General features: G+C 45.3%; 1 protein-coding gene across 9 annotated transcripts in view; it reads right to left on the minus strand.

Annotated features, from left to right (window-relative positions):
- Positions 1-4,263: 4,263 nt before the first annotated feature.
- TNC (tenascin C) overlaps positions 4,264-21,808 on the minus strand; it is an 82,505-nt gene continuing 64,960 nt past the window's right edge. For all 9 annotated transcript variants that reach the window (XM_083485673.1, XM_083485671.1, XM_083485669.1 and 6 more), the window contains 9 exons: positions 20,950-21,069; positions 19,674-19,817; positions 19,238-19,368; positions 17,614-17,746; positions 16,002-16,153; positions 13,669-13,765; positions 11,924-12,085; positions 6,891-7,054; positions 4,264-5,374 (listed from right to left, as the gene is read on the minus strand). In XM_083485673.1, coding sequence (XP_083341799.1) covers positions 5,264-5,374; positions 6,891-7,054; positions 11,924-12,085; positions 13,669-13,765; positions 16,002-16,153; positions 17,614-17,746; positions 19,238-19,368; positions 19,674-19,817; positions 20,950-21,069 — 1,214 coding nt within the window. In that variant the 3' untranslated portion in view covers positions 4,264-5,263. The remainder of the gene's footprint in view (positions 5,375-6,890; positions 7,055-11,923; positions 12,086-13,668; positions 13,766-16,001; positions 16,154-17,613; positions 17,747-19,237; positions 19,369-19,673; positions 19,818-20,949; positions 21,070-21,808) is intronic.

Consider the following 21,808-nt stretch of genomic DNA (forward strand, 5'->3'; position numbering starts at 1 on the left):
GCCCAAGTCTCCCAAGATAGATGGATGCCAACCCAAATCCCCTAATAACTGTGCAACCCGCTCATATTCATATTCATATCTATCTATCTGCAGTGCAAATACATTTTAAAAACAGTAGGCACTATAAAATTATCAAAATGTCAATAAGATCAACAATTTTAAAAGCAAATATACATAGTAAATTGGGTAGGTTTGCCTAACCAAAATGTTTTTTAGCAAGTGCTGAAAAAAAGTGCTTGCCTGCTATCAAGAGGCAGGGAGTTCCAGAGATCAATTTGCACTTAGCAGACTGGTTCATCTGATATCATGTTTTTGTTGTGAGGCTTTGGATCCAACCCCACAGTTCATTCTGTCTGCTTTAAATCATTTTCAACCTTTGGCACAGGAGTTACTGTAAAGACTCAGGAAATGGTGAGGTTTAAGTTTTTTGGTTTTCTTTTTGGTAAGTTTCCGAGGAAAGAACTGAAATTAAAGCAGCAAGCTTCTAACTGCAGTCATCCTCAAGCCATTTGACTATATCACTGCCAGCTGCGTCCTCGGAAACCAGAGCAAACACTGCTTTTAATGTGGTCTCCAGAGCGAACGCTGCGGAGGCAGTGCATGAAGCTCCAGCTAATTGCAAAGCAGAGGTTTGGCTTGTGGCTTCCCTTGCTCTGCTTTGCATTATTTCACGCCTCTCCACCCTCATACCATATGATGTCTCTGAGTAGGAGACCATAGGAGGCTGTTTAATAGGATTGGGGAACATCAGGCCCGGGACCAGAGGACCTCTTCAGCATCCGTGTCTGGGCCTTGGAACGCCACACCCCCTTTCCACCGGCCACACCCTTCACTGGCCCTAGTTCTGCTGTTCCTTGGGTACTTTTGCCTTCCTGCAGCGGTTCTCAAAGGGTGTGGTGGGAAGATTCCAGGAGAGTCAAAGAAACATTAAAAATTTTCAGTGTAGTATAGTACAGTATAGAACAGGGGTGCCCAAACGTTTTTCAAAGAGGGCCAGATTTGAAGAAGTGAACATGCATGAGGGCTGATCAAACTTGCTGAGCTTTTTTTAGGATTGAACTTGCTGAGATTTTTTTAGGATTTTACCCCAGGACATATATTGCCACTGGGCCGGATTAAATTTGCCAGTGGGACGAATTAGGCACCCAAAACGGACTTTGGACATACCTGGTATAGAATAATATAATTTTTTATATAGGTGTGTGTGTGTACAAACACACACACACACACACAATATGAGAGCAAGAGCTTTGACTTTTCTCCTACATATTGTTGTGAACAGGGATTTTCCATTCTGACAAATATGAAAGCTCAGGAAAGAGAATGGCTTCTTCGTGCTGATGAGGAGAAGAGAGTTTGTTTGTCTCAAATTAGGCCTAATATAAATGAATCACTCAGCAAAGGCAAGCTCATACCTCTCATTGAGTCTGTATACATACATAAGGTACATACAAGGGTGTAGCCAGGACTTTTGTTGGGAGGGGGGCAGAACCGATGTGATTGGTCAGTTAGGTAAGTATTTTTATTGTTTTTGCGGGGGCAGCTGCTCCCCTTGCCCTCCCTTGGCCACTCCCATGGGTACATACATTAGAGGCTTACACAGGCAGGAAGAACCAGATGTGCAAATATAAGATGGGGGATACCCGGCTTACTAGCAGTACATGTGAAAGGGGTTTAGGGGTTTGGGTGGGCCACCAGCTTAACATGAGTCAACAGTGTAATGCAGCAGCAGCAAAAAAAGGCTAATGTTATTCTAGGCTGCATCAATAGAAGTATAGTGTCCAGGTCAAGGGAAATAATAGTCCCACTCTATTCTGCCTTGGTCAGACCACACTAAACAGAGAAACATTGGCCTGCGAGTGCTCCAGTTGGAGAACAGCCTTTACCAAAGGTGTCATGGGCTTTGAAGACACTCGAACTCAGGACAGAAGGGAGAAACGTGCTAGGAGGAAGGCACACTTGGCAAACCCTCCTGCCTGGAAACCAATGTCCCCACTGTGGAAGGACGTGTGGATCCAGAATTGGCCTCCACAGTCACTTACAAACTCATTGTTAAAACCATGTTTATGGAAGACAATCTTACTTGGCTACGAGTGATAGAAGAAGAAGAAGAAGAAGAAGAAGAAGAAGAAGAAGAAGAGTCCAGGTCAAGGGAAGTAATAGTCCCACCCTATTCTGCCTTGGTCAGACCACACCTGGAACACTGTGTCCAATTCTGTGCACCACAAATTAAGAAGAACATGCTGGAACATGTGCAGAGGAGGACAACCAAGATGATCAAGGGTCTGGAAAACCAAGTTTTAAGAGGAACTGTTAAGGGAGCTGGGTATGTTTAGCCTGGAAAAGAGGAGACTGAGAGGAGATATGATAGCCATTTTCAAATATCCAGAGAGCTGTCACATGAAAGATGGAGCTATCTTGTTTTCACCTGCTCTAGAGGGTAGGACTTGAACCATTGGATTCAAGCAACAAGAAAAGAGATTCCAACTAAACATCAGGAGGAACTTTTTGACGCTATGAGCTGTTCGACAGTGCAACAGACTCCCTCATAAGGTGATGGACTCCCCTTCCTTGGAGATGGCCAACCATCATGGCTACTTTAGTTGAGATTCCTGCATTGCAGGGGGTTGGACTAGATGACCCTTGGGATTCCTTCCAACTCTTCTATGATTCTATGTGATTTCCTTGTAAAGAACGGAACTTGTCTGCCACCTACTGGTATAAAGCAGGAAATGGTTCTGAGAAAGAAGCAGAGAATGGGTGAGCTCTAAGTTAACTGAAGCAGTTTGGGGTACAGGCTTCTTACTCCTTCCCCTTTTTGAGGATTGTATATGGGAAAGCAGAACACTCCTTGAGGCACTGGATTTCTAATGCAGAAGATCTTCAGCATTTGTAAGGTGAAACCATGTACGGCAGTTCTACCAGGATGGGTCTTGAGGGATCTAGGATCCAGCTGGGTTGAGGGTCCAGATGCAATGACCAGGAAGGGCCCAAAATGTAGCAGAACAGTATGGGGGTAACAACCCCACCCTCTCTTTCAAAATGTCTCTAGCCGTTTTGTGCCGGCACCCACAAGACATATAGCAAGAGTACAAACCCTTTCTATGTCTTTTTACCCCTCAAAAGTACTGAACAAAGGAATGCCTAAAAGATTGTCACACCTCTGATATGGGCTCAGCAGGAGAGCATCTCCATTAGAAACCACATCACCAGGTGGTCTGTGCTGTATAATGGAGGGAGTGAGAATTGGATATTACTGAAAGCAAATGACCATCTTGATGGTCCCGATCTACTCAGAAAAAGGACATGGGAAGATTGCTTTATCCCAATTGAGACCACTCATTGAGACCACTCATTGCTTCCAGTATTCTTCATTGAGTTTCAGAAGCAAGAGACAAAGCCTCAAATTGACGGTGAAAGATTCAGCTTTATCAATTGTCACATTTTTTGACTGATTGCAACATTGCCCAAGTTCCCCTATCAAGGCATTGTTTGGGGTCATCAACCCAGGGGAAAGCTGTCATCAGCACATCATTGTCCCATGACAAAATAACTGCCTTTTGCTATTTCAGGCCCTTGATCCATTTAGCTCAATATTCAACACTAACTTGCAGAGACTCTCCAGTATTTCAAACAGGGGATACTGGGGACTGAATGTCGGAACAACTGCATACTATGTGTGTGCTCTGCCAAGGTGTTTTGACCCTTCCCTGAATACATAGGAACAAGTGGCTTCATCACATAATGACCCACCTAGCTTAGGACTGTCTACACTTGCTGGCAGAGACTCTCCAGAGATCTTTCCCAGCCCTTATCTGGAGATGCCAGGGTTGAACCTGGGATCTCAGCCACTAAGCTATGGTCCTTCCCCTTCAATTCACTGCTGATAAATGATGGCTCTGTACCATTTTGAGACTTTGCCTCACCTTTAGAATAATTTGGTGCAGGAGACTAGTACTTCCTCCATCACCATCTATACTATTGACTGTCAACATTGCTCCATGGTCTCACAAACAAGTTCTTCCTAAACCCTTTTCCAGGGATCCTTTAATTCAGGGGTGGGAAATCTGTGGTCCCGCACATCTTTGCTTTCACTGGCAATGCAAGGAATTTAAATGGAGACTGCCTGCAATTTTTCTGTCATTGCTATGGTACACACACACACACACACACACAATGCGGAGAGGCCTGTATACACCCATACCCCTTGAATGTACACCAACCAATATGACACATTAAAAAAAAAAGACTCAGAGATTTCTGTAAAAGTAAAATTGTGCTTTTATTTAATTTTTTTAAAAATGTACAATCAGACACTGTCCTGCTGTGTTTTGGAAAGCATGGATTGTTTTTTAAAAAAACCTTGATGACAAAAAACTTAGCTTATTATTATTATCATCCTTTTCTTTTCTTTTCATTTCTTTTCATTATATTAATAATATTAATCTTAGGATGAAATGTTTAAATAGGGCTGCTTTCTTCCTTGCCCTTTTCTATATCTGTGTTTTTTAAAAATATATATAGAGAGAGGTGGATCCAGACTTGCAGTGCAATCTCCACCATGCCTACTAAGAAGTTAGGTCCTCCTCCTTTGTCTCACTGTTGCCCTTTTCGAACTCAGCAGGGAGGAGGATGGGGACAAAACTAGAATGTCATTGGCTCTGGTGCCACCTACTGTTGCGCACTCTGCCATCCACCCTACCAGTCCAAATGTGCACCAGCCACCACTACTCCCAGGTGAGTGGAGATAGGATTGCACCTTTAGTCGTGCTTGGAGTAAACCCACTGAAACCAATGGAACTTCAGTTAGTCATGGAGAAGTCTGGATCCAGTCTGTATATATAGGAAAAGCTTCCAGATCATCAGCTAATAAAGCTCAAGGATGGCTAATAATGATCACAATAATAATGTATATATTTTGTGTGTGTGATTCTGTGTGTGAATATGCCAGATTGTGTCCTCTTCCCTGACATCCCCTCCCCTCCCCGCTTCCCTCCCTGGCGATTGTCATCTTTGGTGCAAAGAAAGCCAGCTACAGATAGGGGAAAAAGGATGCTCAGTTGAGCACGCTACGTTTTGAAGAAGCCTTTCCCACCCCCAATAAAAAATGGTCAAGGGAGCCAAGGTTACGTCAAGCAACACTGATGCTTTGGTAAAGTTCCCATCTCCATTTCTAATCTCCCTTCCCCCAAATTTCTGGAAAAACAAACAAACAAACAAGCAACCATTCTTTTTCTTTCTGTCAGCCAACCCCGTGGAGGATTCATGCTCTCTTTCGTCTCCCTTCAAGATTCCTAAAGCTGTAGGGTCTCAGTTTCATCTCTGCAAACTGGATGGAGTGCTCATGACCTTTCCAGTGGAACCAGTTGACACCCTGCAAAAACAGAGGCAAGAACGGAAGGTTGATATTAATGAACAGGCGAATGCAACTGTTTACTAGCTATTGTGTGCAGTTAAGAGTATCAACTACAAGCCATGGCATCCCTGGTTGAAATGCCATCATAGCCATTAACTGACATATAAGCTACGGGACAAGGATAACTGTGACTTTAAGGATGAATGGGAACCCTTTACAAAGTATCTGAAGACACAACAAAGCGAACTGGACTCCTTGGCAGGTTTTGAATAAACATTCACAAACCTTTTATTGATAATAATTAGCTAAATAGTTTGAGGATCTATACAACTTTGTAACATGCAGAAAACAGCATTCTTAGAGAAACCAAAGACTGGAACTGAGGGAAGGTGGAGGGTGGGGTCAGGGATGGTTGTTTTTTGTGTGGGAGGGGGGGAAACAAGGATGATATGTTTTTGGATAATATGTCTTGTTATAAAATTGAATAAAAAAATTAAAAAAAACAGAAATACCATCATAGCCATCAATTCTATCGGTTGATATTTATTCCCAAGCAGTCCTCAATAGCAATGGTGGGAAACCTCAGACTCAAGGGACAAAATGTGGGCTTCCAGGGCTTCCTATGTGGCTTCGGGACTTTCCCCACACCACATCTTCTTTCTCTGGGCCTCCTTTAAGTGCCTGGAACTGTGGCAGTGCCGCCTGCCTGCTTGTCTAATCAGGGAGTAGGTATGTAGGCAGGGATGCCAGAGAATTCCAACAGAAACAGGAGGAAATGGGCTTTGCACTGCTGGAAGCATTTAAGCAAAGCTGAAAATATAGCCATCTGGTGGGGCTGATGTAGCTACACCCTGAAGTTAGCTCAGTGGGATGTTCAGGGTTTCTTTAGCCATGATGTAATGATTCGCCTTGTTTTGCTCAGTATACACCCATTGAAATTAATGGATCTAAGTTTAGTAAGTAAACATCAAGGGAAAATCTGCACCTGATGCCTTGTGGGACATCTTCAGGAGAAGAAAGGGCTAAGGAGTAAACACTACACAAATGCAGCGTGGAGTCCCTAAGGCAGCCAGGTGGCATCTTGTATGCCTCCTTCTGGGAACTCCTGCAGCCAAGCTGGTGCCAAATGTAGTGCTATGCTTTCCTTTTGGACCACATCAGAGAGGCCGAGAAGGGGGCACATTGTAATCAGGACAGCCCAGGACCTCCACACACATTGCCCAGGCTAGTGCCCCAGAGAGGGCACTGCTAACACAGCAAAAACAGGAAGGAATGCATCATTTATGAGTCTCTTCAGCCACAGCAGGCACTACAATTATCCAGCAGTTTTGACTTCACCCCCAGAGGCGCACTGCATTGTCTCTTGATGGAGACAGATGCCAACAAAAAGTTAGTGCTATCCATTAATTTCAATGTCTACTCTGAATAGGGCTAGCACTGGTAGGATAACCTCCCATCTCCACTTCTAAGCTCTGCAAGGTGGCAACTTGCCCACTTGTACCCTGCATGACAAGTGCAATGTACAACAACTTACCTGGCTGTGGTTGTTGTCCCCATATCTACCCATCAGGTTAACACGGTGGCAGTTCTTGTACCAGAAAGCTCCTTTGTATGATAAAGCGCAGTTAGTAATTGCTGAATCGTGGTCCTTGTCGTGGGTGGAAAAGGGGCGTGCATTGTGGTAGGTCATGGAATCGCCTGTGTGATGGAGAAAAAACATAGCTGATTTTTAGGTTGTTGCTAGCAGGAACTGTACTATACATTTTTGTGACCCGAGGTGAAGGGCAAAATAGTATGTCTCCTCTTTCTCATTCCAAATACAAGTGGCTGCTGGCTCCTATTGGCACCTGTAGGGTGGAAGTCTGGGAGCCCAACAGTAGATGGCACTAGAGTCAATAACAGGTGGAGACAACTATTCCTAGTTTTTAACCCACCCTCTTCACTGCTGAGTTCTAACAAAGGCAACACTGAGACAAAGGAGGAGGAAGACCACAGGCAGGGCCAACCTCTGAACAGGTAGGAAGGCAGGTAGGTGGCTTGGGAGAGGAAACTGGTTGAAGAAGAGGAGTTTGGATTTGATATCCCGCTTTATCACTACCTGAAGGAGTCTCAAAGCGGCTAACATTCTCCTTTCCCTTCCTCTCTGTGAGGTGAGTGGGGCTGAGAGACTTCAGAGAAGTCTGACTAGCCCAGGGTCACTGCATGTGGAGGAGAGAGGACGCGAACCTGGTTCACCAAATTACGAGTCTACTGCTCTTAACCACTACACCATGCTGGCTCTCTTGAGCAGCCCTGACTGGTTTTAAGAAAGAAGGCAGGTAGGTTGGAGCTGACTGAGGAGGAGTTCAGTGCAGTGGTGTAGTGTGGGAGGGTGGGGGGGCATGGCTCTTGGTGCTTTTTTTTTGAAGGTGCACAACCAGACTCCCTCACTGAAGGTGCACCCGGGCCAGGCCTTCAGGGTATGGTGGTGGCAGCACCTCCTTCTCTTTATGCACAGGAAAGGGATGCCCATGCATGCCCCACACCTAGGCTGGCTGACAGGGAGGGGGAGGACGCAGTTACCACCACCACCACCCACCCACCACAGAGGGAGGGTGAGGGTGTGACCCAGGGGCGGAAGTGGTGGAGAGGACATGGCAGCATTGTCGCCCCTCTCCTCCACTGGGCTCTGGCACATGAGTGTGCTCCCTGCACCACTTTGCAAGGCTGGGATCAGACAGTTCCATCTCAGCCTTGCAACGCTGTGTAGGGCTGCCAGGGCTGTGTGAGTGCACCCTTCAAACCAGTCTGACTGGACGGATTTGAAGCAGCACCGAGGGTAATAATAATAATAATAATTTATTATTTATACCCCGCCCATCTGGCTGGGTTTCCCCAGCCACTCTGGGCGGCTTCCAAAAGAATATTAAAATACTGTGATACATCAAACATTAAAAGCTTCCCTAAAGGGTAGGGCTGATGCAGCAGCAGTGGGCTCCCTCTGCGCTCTGCCCCCGCGTCCCGCTGAGCACTTCACATATGCCCCAGGCAGTGGTAGCATACGCTCTGCTGCTGGTTCAGTGGGTTCTACTTGCTCCAATGGACTTGACTCCACCCAGGAGCACCTCCAAGCGACCTTTGGTTGTCCACTGTTGGAACCAGAAAGTTGTACTAGATGGGCCTTTGCTGTGTTCCAGAAGAGTTGCTCTTATTCCCACTTAAGTTCTTTAGATGCATAAGGTGGGTGGGACTTTTGACAATGCGACAACCTCCTCCACTATACCCAAGGTCAGTGGGCTAGCTTAGGTGGCACAGAGCAGATAGGTTTAGGAGGAAAAGGGCAGAATGCTGCTGTTCCCTGGCATTTACTGCCTGAAGTAGCTGCCCCACTGCCTAATGATAGTGCCAGCCTGGTTTGTGGAACACAAAAGAAAGACTGATGTCATGCGGGCAGAAACAAAGAGAACTGTCTGAAGTAGTGATCAGAGTGAGCCGTTCCCCATATTGGAAGAAATCTGCAGAGAAATACTCATGAATTTCTATGATAAGGTTTAAATAAGTGAAGAAGTAGCAAACTAATGGTGGAATTGTGAAGAACTAAACTTTATATTTTGAGGGGGGGGACTGAGAGAATCAGAAATGGACAGATACATCCATCTGCTTTGCGGGGGTGGCGGGTTTACAAAATTTCTATTCTGGTGGCCACTGGCATTTTCCACCCCGCCCCTAGCATGCTTCAAAACAAACCTTGGAAGGGTGCATATGGTTTGCATTATAAAGTTACCTATCTCTGGGGATTCTCAGAACAAACAGACCCATGGAGAATAGCACACATTACTAACTTGCATCTACTAATTCCAACAGGGCCTGCTCTGAGTTGAATTAGCTGGTCACAACTCTTCTAGATTCTTTACTCCCTTTCTATTGAATGTGTTTTGTTTTTGTTGGGAGATCATCCAGCTCATTCCAATACTGGTTCCAATATAAGGGGTTGGGAAGGGGGCAAAAGAAAGGACTGGAAGGAGCCTGTGGGATTTGGCCTGCCATCTTTGCAACAAAGCAGATGTGGTCTTCCAGAACATTTTCCATGCTTTGTCACACAATGTACAGCTTGTTATGATGGGGAACCGCTAAGCACATTCTTGGCATCTTGACCCATCATGTTCCTTCTTGTGTAAGCCATATTCAGGACAGGTACTTAGAGCTTCAAGAGAGACATTGCTGGGCTCAGGCTGTTTGTTTACATTCCAAGACAGCAAGTTGCTCAGCACCAGGTAGATTTAAAATGGAAATGACACACAGAAGCAATGCTACACAAAAAGGCCCATAATCCCTTGCAGGAAACAAAGGTATCCCAATGCAACCCATTTTAGCCCTGTGTTAAATTGATGGACAAAAATAAAATAAGTGCTGAACCACCACTGGCATCAGCTCTTAAATGCATTGTAAGAACCATAAATGCCAGAACTTGGGCTTGGGTTTGGGTTTGTCCCCCCCCCCCCCATGCATAAGGTAAAGGTTAAGGTACCCCTGCCCGTTCGGGCCAGTCTTGCCAGACTCTAGGGTTGTGCGCTCATCTCACTCTAGAGGCCGGGAGCCAGCGCTGTCCGCAGACACTTCCGGGTCACGTGGCCAGCGTGACAAGCTGCATCTGGCGAGCCAGCGCAGCACACAGAACGCCGTTTACCTTCCCGCTGGTAAGCGGTCCCTATTTATCTACTTGCACCCGGGGGTGCTTTCGAACTGCTAGGTTGGCAGGCGCTGGGACCGAAAGACGGGAGCGCACCCTGCCGCGGGGATTCGAACCGCCGACCATGCGATCGGCAAGTCCTAGGCGCTGAGGTTTTACCCACAGCGCCACCCGCGTCCCCATGCATAGCTTACACAAAATTAAGGCCGAGGGTCACAACAAGTTATTAGCATACATTGTTGACAGAGGGGATAACTCTGTTTGAAAAGGATTTTGACAAGCTGAAACATGTGCAGAGGGCAACCAGGAAGGTCAAGTGTTTAGAAACCAAGCCTTATGAGGAATAGTGGAGGAGGCTAGCTATGTTTAGCTTGGAGAACAGAAGACTGAGGAGATGATAGCCATCTTCAAACATCTGAAAGGCTTTCATGTGGAGGATGGAACAAGCTTCGCTTCTGCTGCTCTGGATGGGAGGACCCAAACCAATGGATTCAAGAAATAAGAAAGGAGATTCCTGCTAAATGTTAAGAACTTTCTGAGGACTCAACTCGATCGATAAAGAAAAAGCATTTTATATGTGCTGTATAAGTGATATAACCATAGCTGTCAACTTTTCCCTTTTCTTGCGAGGAATCCTATTTGGAATAAGGGGACTTCCCTTAAAAAAAGGGAAACATTGACAGCTGTGGATATAACACTGTGACACCAGATGGCGCTGTGGAGTCCCATCTTTCCCAACCGGATTTCCCTGTATGAGTTTACAAAGCATTTAACTGAAACGCTTCTTTGATCCAGCCTGATGGTAATAGCTGTTTGACAGTGGAATGGACCACCTTGAAAAGTGATGGACTCTCATTCCTTGGGTGTTTTTAAAGACTGATTGTATGACCACGTGTCAAGGATTCTTTAGTTGTTATTTCTATATTGCATAGGTGGACTAGATGACCCTTGGAGTCACCTAGAATTCTAGGATACCTATAAAAGGTGACTAAATAATGAATGACTGCTGCATTGTTTCCATTTTTCATTTCCCCTACTCCGAATAAAACTTAGTTGGCTATCACCTGTTGTTGTTGTTAATTATGCTAATCAAGACTCAACAAGAGAAGAAATCAAATGAGACATGCCCCAGGTAAGGATTCCTTTCTTAGAGATATTCAGATTGCCCCAGAATCTTTTCTTTTTAAAACAACTATGATACATTATTGTAACTTCCTCCAACTTCTTCATAAAATGGAAATGAGGAGGCAGGGGCAGAGGTGTGGGTCCTTCTGTGACTGACAGCTCCAGTTTGCAATCTAATAATGACTTTACCAGAGCATTGGGGAAGGACATAGAACACAACAGAAGTAGTTTGAGCTTTTGATTTCCCTCTGTTTTTTTTCCAGGAAGGTGTTACTAGATATGTATTATACTTTACAGCTGCGTCTGTGATAAGGTTATTAGACTTTGTATTTTACAGAGTGTACATGTTTATTGCTTGGATGATACTGTGTATCATTCCTGTTTAGCATATATTAACTATGCTCATTACATATTATGTACCATTAGGCATTGTTTATTATTATGAGTTACATAAATGAAACTCATAATAATAATCAGTACACCGTAATAATCAGCACATAATAATACATATATATATATATGTGTGTGTGTGTGTGTGTGTGTGTGTGTGTGTGTGTTTTGTATTGCATGGATTTTGTACGGCATGCATATTGTGTTAGGGATTGACATATACTGTTCATTATGTTCTGCAGAATCATAGAATCATAGAGCTGGAAGGGACCCAATTGGTCACCTAGTCCAAACTTTTGCAATGCAGGAATGTTGTAAATCACCGTACAAACAAACAATTGCAGAGGCTTACAAGTTATTCTGAGGCTAGCACATAAACCCACCTGCCGTGCCACTATATCCTTCCACTTTCAGCCGGTAGCGAGACCTGGCATCACCGACAAAAAACTTGTCATAGAGGGCATAGGCAGTTTCTCCATGGTCACGCAAATCCACCCGCAGCTCATACTGGCCCTGGGAAGTGATTTTGTGGAGCTTGTCCAGACCTACAGGGAACAATCAATAACAGTGGAACAAATGTATGGTTCTATACTTAGGCAGGAATAATCTGCTGCAGAAATATAAGATGGGGGACACCTCAGTTGTCAGTAGTACATGTGAAAAGGATCTAGAGCAGTGTTTCCCAACCGGTGTTCCGCGGCACACTAGTGTGCCGCGAGACGTTGCCTGGTGTGCCGTGGGAGGGAGGCGGGCGAGTCGGGCGGCGAGAGGCGGGGCGGCGGCGGCGAGGAGAGGCCGCCCAGCGCGGGGCTCTCGTCGTCTGCCTGCCTGGCTGCCTGCGTGGCGCTGACGTCACGGGGCTGTAACGTGCCCCACATAGGCACACGCGGGGCGGCGAGCTCCCTCCCTCCCACATCCCATCGCCGCTCGCTTCGGCCGGCCTACTGGGCTGTCGCAGGCGGAAGGCCTGCGCATGCGCGAGGTTTTCACGCCTTCGGGATTCCCTTCACGCCTTCCTCCTCCTGGGTCCTTGAGAGCGCGGGAAGCGGCAGCGCGAGACCGGCGTTGAGCCTGGTAGGTATTGCGCTTGCCAAGGCAGTCATTTGGGAAATGAAAACTTGCAAAGCAAGCAACCAGTTCAATCTGAAGTACGTGTATGCTTAATATCCTGTATCTGAAACCTGTTCTGCCCCCTCCCCCACACTTGGTGCCATTTTCATCTACACATGCAGCAGAGTAAGTTGACCCAGACTAGTACCAATTCAGATGGCAGATGGGAGAATGACAGTGCTGAATGCTTTCCCATGTAGAACAGTCCCTGCAAATAAAAACCTAGCATATTTGGAAGAGGGATGCTAGCCTAACCATTACCTTCTATGCTGTTACTATTTTTTTATTTTTTTTTACATAAGTAAAAAGTGACCTTTCCCCATCTGGCATGGTGGTGTGCCTCGAGATTTTTTTCATGAAACAAGTGTGCCTTTGCCCAAAAAAGGTTGGGAAACACTGATCTAGAGGTGTCAGCAGACCACAAGCTTAACATCAGTCAACAGTATAAGGCAGCAGCAAAAGAAGCTAATGCTATTCCAGGCTGCATCAACAGAACTATAGTATCCAGATCAAGGGAAGTCATAGTATTGCTCTAGTCTGTCTTTGTCAGACCACACCTGGAATACTGTGTCTAGTTCTGGGCACCACAATTTAACAAGCTGGAAGGTGTGCGGAGGAGGGCAAACATGATAATAAAGGGACTGGAAACCAAGCCTTATGAGGAATGGCTGAGCAAATTGGGTATGTTTAGCCTGGAAAAGAGGAGTCTGAGAGGAGATATGAAAGCCATCTTCAAATATCCAAAGGGCTGTCACATGGAAGATGGAGCAAGCTTGTTTTCTCCTGCTCTGGAGGGTAGGACCCAAACCAGTGGCTTCAAGTTACAAGAAAGGAGAATCTGGCCAAACATCAGGAAGAACTTTCTGGTGGTAAGAGTTGTTTGATGGTGGAACAGACTCCCTTTGAAGGTGGTGGCAGTGCCAAATATAGGCTGGTGTAGGTGGTCCTCCTGCACAGGGCACCAAACCAAGGGCGCAGTCCTTTGTGCAATGTAAGGGGACACTTGTTGGTCACGTACCTAGCCAGAATTCACCATTGGGATTTCCAAATCCAGCCTCATAAGTCCTCCAGTTCTGGTAGAATTCCTGCTCTCCATTCTGCCTTCTTAGAAACACCTAGAACCCAAAAATAAACATTGTTATTGTTATAAACATTGCTATAATAGGACAGTGGCAGACAGCATGTGTATTTATATACCAAGTGCTGCCTGTGGTGTGTGGCTGGTGATCTCCAGACCCTCATGCAAGAATCTTTCCCAATGCTGCTCACCAGCCGTTGCTCAGAGACACCATGAACTGAACCTGGAGCCTCTTGAACGCAAAGCCTTTGATTGGCCACATAGACAGTTTATGCACCAGACCAGCAAACACAGGAAGCCACTTTATACTAGACCTTTCCAAATCCCAGACCCTGAAGTAGATTGGGCTGATGCAGTCTTCTTGAGTTGAGGCAGTCCTGGATCACCCCTAGGATCCTGCCACAATGACAGTGACTCTTACTTTTTTCCCATTCCATAATGTTTCTTTCTTTTTTATTAAATATTTTTTTGGTTTACAAAAGTACATGCCTTGTCTCTTTTTTCAGGTTGTACAGTCTTTCTTACAGATCAGTTATGTTTGTTGTGAGACATTAGTGTTGGGTACGGTATAAGGTTGGGGAAGAAGAAGGGGTAGAGGCGGGGTAGGGTGGTAAGACTTAAATTCTTTTGTATAGTGTACTTGTGGGGTTTTATGTCAGCCTCAACTGGGTAGGTTCTCTTTCTATTTTCTCATTATAGTTCCTTGGTAGTGAGAGGTATTGGGGAGCAGGGTGTGGTTGTCTGCAGTTGGGTTTGTTTGCATTTGTGAGGGAGGGGAGGGCTTGTTGGGTCAGGTAAGGCAGATTGATTTGTATGCTGTCGGCGGATTCTTGTTGTTGTCTTGTTTGGCTGTGTATGTGATTAAGGGGAGCCATACTGGGGTGAAGGCGTCCTCTTCTATTTGTCCCCATGTCAGTTTCAGTTTATTGGTTAGCTTTTCTAGTAAGGTCATTGCCCATGCAATTTGATACCATTGGTCCATGTTTACTCCTGACAGGTCTCTCCAGTGCCTGGCTATGAAGCTTCTGGCTGCTGAGAGTACAGTGACTCTTACTTGAGGGTAAAGAAGAGATGTGTGTTTATGCTATCAGCAGTACATGTTCAGCAGAAAGCACAAGGTCCAGAAATCAAGATTCCAAGGTGGGTGGGAAAGCAAGGGAAGAGGTTAATAACTAAACAGAAGTTTTGAATATTGCAAGGCAGTTTTCATGTAACTCCCACCAAGCTTTTAAGTATGAGGTGGGTAGAGCTCATGGACAATACTCTCTTGCCTTATGTTTCTGCCACATTAACATACACACACTCCACATGGGTGGGTGCATCTGATCTCACCTGAAAGAGTGGCATCTGCTTCTCACCAAAAACACTGTCTCCTCCCCTGCTTCCAGGATTGAAACCATGTCACCTGTGTACTCCTGTTCAGGGCCTCCCTCTGATTGGTCAAAATCTTCCCCGCTCCCTGATAAGGTTCTGTGTTCCATAGGAGGATCATGGGAGGGAGTTGGCAGATCTGCTTCCTCCTCTCCAACATCTAGAGACTCAAGGAGAGGACCTCCCTTCTCCATTCCTGGGTGCCTGCCAGCCCCTCATTTACTCCTCCTCCTCTTTCCTCTTCTTCTCACACCTGGGACTGTCAAATCATGCCAGGTCCCTCTGGGGTCAAGGGGTCTTGGAGAGCCACAGGTCAAAGAAGGTCCACTTGGTCCAGCAGTGAAGAGAGGGGGGAGAAGGATACAAAAATGCATCCTCTGTGCAAACATCTCCCCCTCCCCTCTCACCCCCAGCCAATTACATATTAATTGAGTTTGAAAATTTGTCCATCAAGTTCAGTATCATCTACACTGACAGGCAGTAGGCTCTCCAGGGTCGATCAACAATTCTACCTGGAGATGCTAAGGACTGAACATCAACGCCACGTGCTCTCCCACCAAGCTAAGCATCCACAAATCCATTTGCCGTATCACCAGGAGCAAGAGTCTGCAGCATGCAGGAGACCCAGTGCTACACAGGATCCTAATCTGGATGCATTGTCTCCACTGAAGCTTTTGAGCAAGTAAGAAGCAGCTTTCAGGCAGTGGGTAGAGACTTGGACTGTTTCTTGCCTTTCCCCATTCAATGCAGAAAGGGGAGAAGACTCTGCTTCTCTCCCATGCCCTTTGTGAATGCCAGAAGATGGGAGTAGATTGGTTGTAGCTACAATAATGGCTGGTTGCTACCTATTGTGTGGAAAGGTAGATAAGTAATTAAGTAAGTAGAGTAGTACAAATACTCACAATCCATCCACCTCCATCAGAACTCATGTCGCAGAACACCTCTGTAGGCTGAGACTTGTTGCCATTTAGGTAAATAGTGTAGAGGCCAGAGGCTGTTTCTCCATTCAATAGAGCTTGGGAGCAGTCTCTGGGGTAAGGATACAAGAGTCCAGCTGCAGCAAAGGGGAACAAGCAAAGAATCACTGCTTGAGTACCAGCACTTGTTACCGAGAAAGCAGTGGTGAGTGGTGCCTATTGAGCCTGACATGGAAGAAGGCAGGTAGACCAAAAGAAGTGGAGGCAGAGCCAACTAATTCTAGATTTGTCGCCATATTCCTCCCTGCAGAGTTCAACAAGAGCAACACCCAGGCCCCATTCACACTATACATTTAAAGTGCTATGATACCACTTTAAACAGTCATGGTTTCCTCCAAAGAATTTTGGCAACTGTAGTTTTTAAGGGTGCTGGGAGTTGTTAGGAAATCCTCAATCCCTTCCCAGGGCTACAATTCCCAGCGCACTTAAACAATCAATTCATATTCACTGGGAACTGGGGGTTGTGGCTCTGTATGAGAATAGAGGGTGTCCCAGCAACACTCAGAACCTTTAACAAACTACAGCTCCCAGAATTCATTGGGGGGGGGGGAACATGGCTGTTTAAAGAGCTATCTAGTCTGATCCCCAGCAATACAGGAACCACAGCTAAGGAAACATAGTACTTTAACTGTATGGTGTAAATGTGGCATGACACTAACTAAGAGGAAACTGGCATAGGCAGTTTGATCCTCTGGAGAAGATGTAAGTAGAAAATCAGGCTGCTAGGGGCTGTCTGGTGGCACATGGAGGTTAGGGGTGCAGTGTCCCATTTCTTTCTTGACCTCCCTTGAAATAAAGGTGTGATTTTGTCAGGCCCAACAAAGATGTCAAATTCTGACCACCATGACAACATTTACGATAAGCATAGGAGCCAATTTCTAGGGGCCATGGAGGCTTCAGCCCCTGCAATAAAATATTTGAGGGGGCTGCCCCCACCCCCAAGTTGATGGCCATTGCCATTCAGATGTTGCATCATGTGATCGATTATGCAGGATGGGGCTTACCTGCCCCCCTCCCATATTCTATTCAAGTTGGCACGCCTGACGCTGAGGCAAATCATTCCTACATTTGAATGTGGAAGTACAAGGGTCCACACAGCAGAAATTGTGGCTGCTCCACATCTTCCCTGGTCCTTCTCCTGCTGTGTTACCTGAAGCTAAGCCATGGTTTGGCTCAGCATTATGTATGAACCATGCATCATGATTTGTCTCCCTCCATACAAACTATGAGTGGTATGCCAAGAACAACTCATGACTATAGCTTGTTGCTTAAGGCAAAACGTGGGCCCAGGTTCAGACCATGGCTTAGCTCCTGGTAAAATTGGAGCACAAAGATTGGGGGAGGACTGAGAAACCACCCTCCCCCTTTGAGCTGCCTTTCCCAGCTCTATGGCATTTTTAAAAGATGCAATCAGAACTGAATGTGATAATCCGGACTCAGGTGCACAGCAGATGTATTGAAATATGGGCCAGTTTGCTTTGGGGGGTAGGAGTAGGAATTGTCACTTGCCACCTCCCAGTCCCTGCATGTATCATACTTGTGGTGAATATTGCTTGGATGATCTTGCTCTTCAAATTCCGGTTTAGGGCCTGTAATTTCACTGTGTACTGGGTGGATGGACTCAGCTCTGACAAGCTGTAGGAATTCGACTCAGGTCCCAGGATAACTTCCTGCAGGGTGGGGGGAATCAATAATGAATGGAGGGTGAATGAATTAAGAATGAAGACTTGTTCCATTTTTTACATGGTTGTTGAATCATTCATGCTACCTTAAGAAAACAGCGTCAAAGATTGATGAGGCCATTTCTGTTCCTGATAAGATCTTCCCACACCACACCACATTAGAAGCAAGGGAATGGTTTCTTTAAGATAAATCTTTCATACAAGAATATGCTGGTGGCATAGCTAGAAAGCAAGGTTAGTGTTGGTATGAACATGGCTGATACATGCACTAAGCACAGCAGCATATTTGGAGCACATCAAATATGTATCCCCTACTGTGGCATCTCTATGAACATGACTGCACTAAATAGAGGGGATGTTTCTGCTGCCCAAACTCATCATGTCTTAGACACCCATCGAAAATGGTCTCAAAGGGCATTTCCTGGCAAATAATTTGGCTGTGCAATGCCAGGCTTTTTATGAAGAAAGCATGGTTGTGAGAAGGGCAGTACCCCCACCCCCCACCCCTGGCTATTTTCAGGGGTGGGGTGAATTTTGAAGGCAGAGGTTCAAAACACACTGCCACTCCTCTTTGCCCTTCCTAGGCTGGCACTTCCAGTTTCTTGTCCCCAAAGATCCCATTGGAATGATGGGGGATGCTTGGCATTCTGGGAAAACAAATATGGCAGCCTCCAGCCCAAGAAGAGCATTTTTTGAGTTTGGCCTCTTTGCTCTTAAAATTCACATCAACAGCCTGAAGTCCTACCCACAAAGGTTTTGTGCATTGCTGGAAATGTTCGTGTTCCCCTCCAAGCTCTCTGATATGTCTCATGTATATCTGAGCAGTGCAATTCTGGTTACATTGGATTGTGTACAATATTATTTTCGCTCAGAGAAGACCCATTTCAATTAATGGTCAGGACAAACTTAGGCCTATTGGTTTGAATGGGATCTAGTCTGAGTGGAATTGGCATTGGATACAACCATAATTACCACCACCCCCATTGATGTAGAACTCCTGTTCACAGGAGGAACATAGTTGTGCACTGTGCCGAACCTGGAAGTACCGAAATGGGTTACTTCTGGGTTTCGGCGCTTTGCACATGTGCAGAAGCGCCAAATTGTGACCCGTGCATGTGCAGATGTGGTGCTGCAGGTTGCAAACACTGCAGGTTGCGAACATGCCTCCTACACAGATCACGTTCACAACCTGAGCGTCCACTGTAGTGATATTGTCTAACAACATTCATTGTTGTGTCACACCATGCTCAATGATGCGAATGAAATTTATTACAACATGCTGGTATATCAGTCTAAAACTCATAGTTCCATAATGCACCAGCCACTGCAGTGTGAAAGACACATTAGAAAACAGACAGAAGTGCTGTCATTATAATCAGAGGGAAACTTAATGCATGTCTGAACGCATCCTTAATATTGGGTCCTCCCCTTTGCAGTCTGCACATAACAGAGACTATCATACTAGACTCAAATGCTTACCTTGACTTTGCCATCAATTGATTCATAGATCAAGAGGTAACCTGTAACAGGGGCACGAGGGGGCTTCCATGTTAGCTGTGCTGTTTCAAACTGAACATCAGTTGCAGTGAGATCCCTTGGAGCATCAAGGTCTAGGAGAAAGATGAGAAATTTTTATTTTTATTTTTTATTTTAAATATATTTTAATATAAAGATCAGTCTGCCTGGTGCCTTCCAGATGTTTTGAACCATAGTTGCCATCGACCCAAGGCAGCATGAACAATAGCCAAAGATGTTAAGAGTCATAGTCCAAAAAAACTGGAAGGAACAAGGTTGGAAAAGATATGTATAGGAACCAACTCATGCAGACTCAGCCCTCCCTTCTGAGAATCCAGTGCAATATACTTGTTTTAGGACCACAAGCTTCATCAGTAACCTATGATAGAACAGAACCTACCTGTAGTGAATTTGGTGGATATGACTGTGCTTTTCTGTGGTCCCTTCCTGGCATAGATCCGGAGTGTATATTCAGAGGCTGGACGGAGGCCAGTGAGATCATATTCCACAGTATTGCCTGAGACACTCTGAGTAATTTCACGCTCTAAAACAACAAAGAAAGACAGAACATCGATCAACGAGCAACTTGGATTCAGCAGGTGCATTTGTTGAACCATAGAATCCTAGAATTGTAGAGTTGAAAGGGATTCTAAGGATAATCTAGTCCAACCCCCTTCAGTGCAGGAAGATGCAGGGATCAAACCTTCAACCTTGGCATTATTATCACAGTGCTCTAAGCTAATGGCATATTGGATTCACTGCTTTTGCAATGCATGTGTTGCTCCTCAGCTAATTTTGGCCACTCTATATAGAGAAGAGGACTCTGCAACACAGCCCACTTGGATGAGAGAGCTTGTTGAACTTCATCCCTGCCATTTTAATTTCTTTCTTAGAAATATCTCAAACCCATCTCCCATCATAAGGTCTTAGGTCAGGATACAATGCAAATTACAATTCACATTGAACCAATCTGGATCACAAATGAACTTGCCAAAAAAAGCAGGCTACAAATACAACAAACACCTTTAACGTTTCAAATATATTTATACTATAACTTAACATGGCTACTCTTCTGCAATTCATGGGGTGTAGCCAACATTGGTCCTACTCAGAGTAGACCCATTGAAACACGGCCATTGCTAAATTAGGTGCATTAATTTCAATGGGTTTACTCCAAGGACAACCCAACAATTTTAGGAGAGCTCCATGACAGAGTTAGCAAAAAGCAAATAGTGCAATTGTGGCTGGTGCCCATTGGTACTGGTAGGGCAGAAAGGAGGGAGGTCAGCAGGAGGTGAACCCAGGGCCAATGACAGACTGAGACATCCCCTCGAGTGGTTGTAGGTAAGAAGAAAATTCCACAACTGTGGAATAATAAATAAATAAATAAATAAAAATCCTCATCTGCATGGTAGTGTGAATTTCTCCTAATATACACATTTTGTATTCAGTTTTGCCTGACACACATTTTACAAAGCAATCTCCCCTGACATAATGCATTTTTGTTTGTTGTTATTTGTATATACACTTTTCCCCCCAGCAGCTGCATTTTTAGTACACATTTCTTGGCTGGAGAACTGCATTGCAAAATCTGGAGGATTGCAGATTTTAAAATATGACTTTGTTTCAGTTCACATGCCCAGCCCCAGCCTTACTTCAAAGCAATGTTGACTTACCACCCTCAGTAACATAGGAAATGATGTACTCATCAACAGCAGCAATTGCTGGCTGCCAAACAGCCAGTGCTTTGGAATCCGTGATGTTCACTGCCATTAGCCCTGATGGACTATCCAGAGCTACAGAGTGGGAGACAGACAGAGATAGAATGTCACAATCTGCCTTGGTACCACTTGCTAGAACACCTGTGTGGTATCATCTGTATTACTTCCTTCAAATCCCTTCTGAAAAAAAGACATACATTTTCTGTCAAGGATAGCCCTCTAGTTCCCAGTAATGCAGTGGGAACTAAGTCTAAATGCATGCAACTGTAATGGCCATATCTTGCTCCCTTGTTTCTCCCAGTCTTTCTTCCCCTTTCTCCACTGTTGCCTCTGTGTCAAATTTTAGGCTGTAAGCTCCTCAGGGCAGGGATCTGCCCTTTTGTACTCTCTAAAGCAATTGTGAGGAATCTCCAGTCCACAGGCCTAATAAAGCCACTTCGCCCAGATCATGCACACCTGACATTATATGTTACGCCAAATGGCTGAAAAAGAACAACCAGGAACCTTAAAATGAACTCTTCATTTTTCCATGGTAAGCAGGGCTTTTGCTACCAACCCCAATGTGGCTGGCTGCACTCAAAAGTGGAACTGTTCCTTGCCCCTAAACTATGTCTGCCTGCAACCCCATATTGGTAGGTATCTTCCTTTGCAATCTTGCTTGAGTCCAAAGGAAAGAATCAGGAGCATACCTGTGGTAACCAGACATCAGGTGTTTGACAGTGGTCAGCCCTATCTTTTTCTCAAAATGGCTTACCAGGAGACAGGAGCTCTGGATCCTGTTCCCTACTCCTGCTGTAAAGCATCCTGGCTACTG

The sequence above is a fragment of the Podarcis liolepis genome, assembly GCF_965112155.1.
Source record: "Podarcis liolepis genome assembly, chromosome: Z".
In the NCBI taxonomy this organism is placed as follows: Eukaryota; Metazoa; Chordata; class Lepidosauria; order Squamata; family Lacertidae; genus Podarcis; species Podarcis liolepis.